At 39.5% G+C, this 7,515-nt stretch overlaps 2 protein-coding genes across 2 annotated transcripts in view; both read right to left on the bottom strand.

Annotated features, from left to right (window-relative positions):
* Positions 1-7,515, bottom strand: part of LOC108901538 (major histocompatibility complex class I-related gene protein) — a 41,411-nt gene that overhangs the window by 21,355 nt on the left and 12,541 nt on the right. The gene's annotated exons all lie outside the window — the stretch shown is intronic.
* LOC108901575 (major histocompatibility complex class I-related gene protein) lies at positions 2,141-6,685 on the bottom strand. The gene is given in 8 exon segments (XM_018703108.2): positions 2,141-2,647; positions 2,783-2,800; positions 3,105-3,127; positions 3,129-3,210; positions 3,341-3,643; positions 3,970-4,248; positions 5,117-5,377; positions 6,389-6,685. Coding segments are annotated over 8 exon segments (1,053 nt in total). The 5' UTR covers positions 6,438-6,685; the 3' UTR covers positions 2,141-2,609.

Raw genomic sequence — 7,515 nt, 5'->3', positions numbered from 1 at the left:
GCCTAAAATGAGGAGAAGAACTGTAAATGCAGTAGTTTTAAACAAAGTTTTTGTGATACTAAGGAGAAGTGCCAACAATACAAGGCCAACACTATCAGAAGCCTTCAGGGATGAGTCCTGTAACTCTTTGCTGTGAGAACTCATAGGACATTTAGAAAGAAACTGCAACAATGAATGAAGTAGAAAACTGAAAAACTGAGAGTGACATACATGGAAACACATGTCTGTTCACTGCAGTCATTTCAGGTGGAGGTTACCACACATGAAATGTACTAGGAACATACAGTAACTATAAAGGAGCATATACCTCTGTCAAGGTCAAACAATCCTGTACACCTGTGTAGCTCTAACTGGCACCAGACAGTATGAACTTGTATATCTCAACACCATAAATATGTGTGATTGTTTACATCATGGTTCAGACTTTTCCTGAGAAATTGTGTATAGAAAAATGTAGAAATGTAGAAAAATGCTTGATCTCGCAATGTTGAGGAAAGTGATTAAAAAAAAAAATTCTCATTCCTCCCAACAAGTTTGGTGAAAACTGGTTCAGTAGTTCTTGTGTAATCCTGCTGACAACGCAGCACTTTCTGCCCACTATTCTTTGTCCTGCATCTTCCTGTCATTTCCATATCCATCAGTAAAATGTGACACATTCTTTCCATCCATCCGTTTATACAGTTTACTAAGGCTGATTTCAGTGGAGAAAAAAACAGAATTTCTTCTGAAAATACACAATTAGGACATAGTATACAGAGTGCACACAGACTGTAAAGGTGATGAAACTTGTTCAGCAGGTGTGACAAAATGCGGTCTACCTCATTTTCCTTCAGACTGTCGAGAAGGGTTGAAATCTGAGCGCCCTCGCTGCCAAAGTGAAAGTAAGATGCACAATCCTTTTTAGAGTGCTTTGCTGAAAGATAATCATTAAGCTGTATGATTTGTAATGAATAAGACCTTTTAGGTCACAACGACTTGTGACGAATGTTAAGGGGAAAACAAGTTGAGACATGCGTGTATTGGAAAGTCCCTGAAGGCCTGCAGAGGTCAAAAAGAGAAGTGAGTCATTACATGACATTTATCATGGATAAAATAATGTTGTATTGATAATCATAAAATTAAATGTGTAAAGAATATCTATGTATGGAACGAACGTGATACAAAATAGAAAGACGATATATGAGCTGGGTGATTTGTCAACTTTGGAAAGATCTTGTTCTGCCCAGCTTGTTGGAGAGCACAACAAAGAAGGGAGGTCAGCACAGTAACAGCTTAATGAAAAGGCTGTTTATTAAGGGTAACATAAAATAAGCAACCTAAGGTGTTATGCTATGTTATAAGTAATCAGTGATGAAATGGGGTGATGGTTGCTGTGAAATTGTTGGAGTTACCAAACCCTAACCAAACACAGGCAGAGAACAGAAAGCCAAACGGACTCTGCTCTAAGGTCTAAGGCCGGCACAGGTGTCGAATGCATCAAAGATGTCATAAGAACACACACACTGGACGCAGGATGGTGTGTGAGGGGGAGAGAGAGAGAGAGAGAGAGAGAGAGAGAGCAGCCTAAAATTATATAAAAGGAGAAACTCAAGGCAGTTTTTCAGGTCTTTGTTGTTCAACGGTGGATCATCACCATCGGAGACCCCTCCTCGGACAAACGCCAAGAGAGACAGACTCTGGGAGTTCCTCTGTCATCCAGAGGAAGAGACTGCGAAGATCCTACTGCTGAAAACCATAAAACAGAGGAGACTACAAGATTCAGCTTTGCCAGCCGGCAGGGGAGGATAAATCAACTTTGCAGGTCCTGGGCTCGCCCGGCCAAGAAGGAACTGAAACTTGGAGAAGAGCCTCTGGGACTTTGGATGGAGTCAAGATTCTCTTCTCTTCTCAGGTCTGGCCAGAAAAGAGGAAGATGAGCCGTGGCAAGGCCGCCTCTCTCTCTCTCTTATTGTTCTAATCTAATTTTTGAGCTGTTTGCTTTGCCATTGCTAAAACTAAGTTTAATAAATATCTGCAGTTAAAGTTAAGTTGTGGATATTGACTTTCTGTTCTACTGTGCCAGTAAAATCATAGGCTACAGTGTGTACAATATTCTACAGGTTCTTAAAGGTTGCTTCAGTCAGTAAAACCATAACAAGTGTTCAGATCCATGTGTATTTATGGTTGTAACAATCTAAAATGTCCTGTATTCACAGGTAGATAGACACATTGAAATCAGTGTAATACATAGCAACATACAGTATACAAATAAGCATAGAAATGTTTATTTTTCATAAGAATTATAACATCCACAGACACATGACTTAAACTTCAATTAAAAAACAAAATTCACAACCTAAAACCAGTGACTGTAAATAACAGAGACAAAAATAATGTGAATGTAACAGCAGCTGAAAGAGTGTTCTCTGAAACACAGTGCAGTTATTAAAGTAGACACACAGATATTTAATATTCTGGGTTAAATGTCTGACTGGTGTCATTTATATCAAACAACATTCAAATCTAAATTAGTCATGAATGAGTTTGTGCCACAGCAACATCAGGAGCAAATTCTTTCATTTACTGTATATCTGCTCAGTGTAGTTGATATGATGCAGGACTCACTGTGATCAGTTAGAGGCTGCATCTGGAGGTGAAGAGTCTGAAGCTACAGAGAGAAACAAAGAGAAACAGTTTCATTTGACATAAAGAGACATGATATGAACAGGACTGAACATGAATGACTGAGTGTTAATGTTCACAAACAAATGATACCACACACACATTGAACAGGGAAACTTACTGTTTGCACGTCTGAAGCCTGAAATACAGACGAGAGGTTACAGTAGTTAATGTTCAAGAATAAATAAATAAATAAAAAGAAGAGTTTATATAAAAAAAAAACACTTTTGCATGTTTTGAAAAGTCCCCCATAAATTTCACAGATTCTTGCTTTGAATATAAAGACAGAGGAACAACTCTTAACAGATACACTCCATCTGTTGAGGACTTCTACTGTGTTCCTTTGACAGAAAAGCTACTGAACATCAGTTGAACCTGCATGTTAAATTCATCAGTGGAGAAATCATGTCTTTATAAAGAGTGAAAACATTGTTGTTCCTCACCATTATTGTTCCTTCTCCAGATGAAGTCCAGAGATGCAGAGCAGCAGGAGCAGCAGTCCTACAACAACTCCAATGACAGCAGCAGCAGGAAACTCTGAGGGAGGAACTGGAACCAAAACACAACATTCACACTCTGTCTCTGCCACTGGATGGAGAAGGACATGTTTGATCCACTTTATTAGACAAACAAACAGGTGTGTATTTTCAATCACCACCTGATCTGATCTCAGTCTTACCCCTGTTGGTCCTGATCTCTGCTTTGTCCAGTTTGGTGATGATGTCCTCCTTCACACCAGAGAGCTGAAACACACAGTCGTACCTCCTCCAGTCTTCAGGTGAGACTGATGAAATGTTCAGGTCAGCTCTCATCTGGAAGGTTCCATCATGGTTGGGGAGGATCTCTCCTCGGTCCACGTCCTCATCAAGCTCCTCTCCATCTTTCCTCCAGAACATCATGGCTCTGTCAGGGTAGAAACCTGTAGCGTGGCAGCTGACTGGAGAGGAGGGAGTCTTCTGGAGGAGAGACACTGAGGGACGATCTGGAGGGAGAGAGAGAGAAAGAGAGAGAGAGAGAATCAAAGTACTGCTCATTAGAGGCTCTGCACACTATTTGTGTAGCTGTGATTTGTTTAAAATATAAAACACACATTTATAAATTATTTCTCATACTCAAAGACATATATCAACCATTGTTTTTCTTAAAACTGTCACCATCAACATGAAAGAAAAACATGCATTGCACAATGTTCTTTAAATATTTACACAGTGCATTTGTATGTTGCTTTGTATTAACTGTGATTAGAAACAGAGAATGCACATAAATATTGTTGTGTTCATGAAATTACATCAGATCATGTGATTCTACCTGTTCTCAACAGAGAGCTCCTCCCATAGTTCACAAACTTCTTCAGCCACTCAGGACACACACTGGTGAGGAAGTGTTTCCATAAACCGTGGCCAGCTTGATTTCTGTCCCACTCTGTTTTAGTGACGACAGCTTGTGGTGTTAAAATGATCCATGTCTCTGTCTTCAGGTCAAATTCTATGTAGTCTTCTCCATCACAACTGTGTTGTCTATAACCACTGACCTCTCCAGTCTCTTCATCCCATTCACAGCCAAGTATCCACTGGAAAATGTGATGACCTGAGAAAGAGACAGAGACAGTTTATCTACACACACACACACACACACACACACACACACACACTCTGAGGTGGAGTCCTGAGCAGCAGATACAGGTTAAACCTGATCCTGGACTGAACATTAGATCCAGTGAAACTCTGCAGCCTGTGGATCAGTCCAACAACATCCTCTTCCTGTGAGAAACTACAGACTAGACTGTCCTCAGGTTTGTTCTAGAAGCTTCCACTGAAGGAGAGTTTCAGTCCAGGATCAGTCAGTAGACTCCACCTGCTCCACCAGGACAGTGTCCTGTTCAGCAGTGTGTTACTACAACTGCTCAGAGAAAGGCAGAGACCAGCAGGACCATTATGGAGACTGGGAGGCAGTCTGTGTCCTGATTGGTCCATCCATCTGTCAATCATTCAATACAACCAACAGCTGTTTCCACCTATTCTGATCTAATGTAATCTGTAATATATTTATTTTAGGATGGACAATCTGTGGTCAGTCCCAGAGTCGTGCTGTTAAACATTTTAAACCTGCGATCTGAATGAGACATATTCCATGTTGTCCTCTCAGCCAGATTTATTAAAACATATTGTTCCTGCTGTCACACGCGGACGCAGCAGAAACACCCTGTGTCTCATTAACATGAACTGAAGAACTGCTAATAATCACTGTAGGTTACTATGGCAACAGAAAGTGCAGTAGGATCCAGTAGTTTTGGTCTCAGTGATGTGTGTGCTGAGTATTCACATCAAACTGAATCTGGTGGAATCAAACTGTTGAAAGACTGAGGGGAGGAGTCACTGTATGTGTGTGTGTTCAGGAAAGTGTTAAAAACTACATCTGACTTAATAAGCAGGAATAATTCTTTGTGGGAACTTACCTCCAGTTTGGTTTACACGCTGTTTCAAACTGTCCGTTTCGCCTTTGAATACCTGCTGGTAAACGGCACAGTCCTGACTGTACCAACTGAAGTCTTCAGAATCATCATTGAGTAATTTGTTGACCCAAACCTGTCTGAGTCTTTTATTGCTGCTGTCACAGTAACCCACATGCACTCCATCCATCTTTGAAACAACCACAAACTCTGGGAAGGTTTGGAGTCCAGAGGATTCAGTGAAGAAATACGCCAGGGAGTGTTTCACTGAAAGAGAAATGAAAGATTTCAGGTTTTTGAATATCCTGGAGCATATCCATTTTAAGTATGCATGCACTAACACAATTTAAAATGTCCTGCATTCAAAGGAAGATAAAACACATTTTAAATGTGTAATACAGTGTAATACAGAGCACCACACAGTATACAAATTTACATCCACAGACACACGATTTAAACTTTAATAAAAACAAAAGCAAAAAACAAATATGTGACATTAAAATCAGGGACTGTAAATAAAAGCAATTCGCATATCAGGCATGAACACAAAAGACAGTCAGACTCTATGTGTGACACCCTGAAGTCAGAGTACGTATGTAATTCATGGCAATAACTGGTAATTTATGGATTTTCTTTTAGATTACTAATGATATAGGGTTACTTTAAAGTAGTGTGACATTAGTATGGATCAGTCCAGAGCAAAAGAAGGGAAGGTTCTCTGATAAGGGCTATGTAGATGATTGTCAGTCAATGAAATGAACTGAACTTAAATCCAGAGGTGAGCAAATTGAATCAGAATATTTCAACTACACGAAGCTAAACTGGTGATTGATGGTATTCTGTCAACACAACAATATGACCTCAGTGCTGCATCAGAACTTCCTATTTCTCTTTACCCTGTTTTAATCTAACCTGTAATCCATATTTTGCCATATTTCTTTTAAAGAAGGCCAATGAAAGATAGAAGAAAATACATCCTGAATATAATAGCTACATTCTTCATATCAGGGCGTTTGGGGAATTAGGATTTTTTTTTTCTGTTGTTTTAAAACAAAAACTAAAATATGTCAAATTCGTTCTTCATTTCAAATGCAAAATACGAACAACAAATTGAGCTGACACACCAGACCTACCTGTTCTTCTTGTCATGGCAAAGCCTTTGGACTGTATAAATATGATCCAAGTGGAGGTTAAACTGAGGAGCTGCAACTTATACAACAAACAAACGAATCAGTTTCGACATCAAATGCTTAAATCAGAGTTTAAAGTTGATCTCACCTGAATGTGTGACAGGAAAGAAGACGAGCAGAAAACTAACTAACTCCATCGTCTTTATAGTTCTTGAGCCCCGTCGACTGGACGTCGAGCGATTAAACGCCTTGAGAGATTTTGTTTGGCTGGGAAAGTGTTAAACTCGATGATGATATGTGGAGTGTGAAGGAAAGTCAGTGAGCAACTACGCCACCTGCAGATTTCTCTTGGAAAAGACATACAACGAGATATGCTCCCTACTCCAGCCTGTTTATTTCTTCCTGAATATTACTGTTTACTTCTTCTCTCCCTTGGTTCCTCTCCCTCTCAGTTATTTAAGTTCATACACAGATATTTACATTCTTGGTTAAATGACAACCCATGACACCTGACTGTGTCATTTATTATTTAACAACATTCAAATAAATGAATGAATTACTTTATGCTTTAATCTTTGTATTGGTGTTGCTGTAACCAGCCACAGAGTAATCAACCAGTGTAACAACCATGAGGTCAAAATCTGGGGCTCCAGAAGATGCAGGGAAGAAAATCTTTATTGAGTGTTTCACTGTAAGAAAAATGGGATCATGTTTTGTTTGTTGTCAATTAGTTGAGAACATTTGAATATTTGTTAAAACATTATGGGTAAAGAAGGAAATAGGAAGGTCTTGCTTCCATTTAAAATCCTATTTACTGTAAACTGAGTCATGACTATTCTGTGGTTAGTTTCTACTAACTATATAAAAAGGCTGCAGTTAAATGACACACCTCATGATGGTATTTCTAAAGCACTGACAGCTTGAAGCTGCTCACTGCAACAAAACATGTTGTATGTGTTGCACTTGTTTGTTACCTGTTGTTGCTGCATCTGTTCCTGTCAGAGGCTCCTTCTGATCTGCCTGCACTTGTCGACCTGCTCAAGTCCAAAACTGTCATTTAACACAAAGGATTTGACAGATCAGCTGTGAACAACCTGCTCTGCATGGACCTACTGAGCTCTACAAGTACTCACTGAGTATTCTCATTCTGAGACTCTCACATCCATCTGTGTGGTACATCAGAGAGCTGAACACACTGCAGCTCAAATAAAACAACAGAAACATCTTCATGACTTTGAATCACATTAGAAAAACACTGGTTATTTCTTCAGAGTT

Source organism: Lates calcarifer, unplaced genomic scaffold, assembly GCF_001640805.2.
Source record: "Lates calcarifer isolate ASB-BC8 unplaced genomic scaffold, TLL_Latcal_v3 scaffold_29_63, whole genome shotgun sequence".
In the NCBI taxonomy this organism is placed as follows: Eukaryota; Metazoa; Chordata; class Actinopteri; family Centropomidae; genus Lates; species Lates calcarifer.
This window is presented reverse-complemented; position numbering and strand designations above follow the sequence as displayed.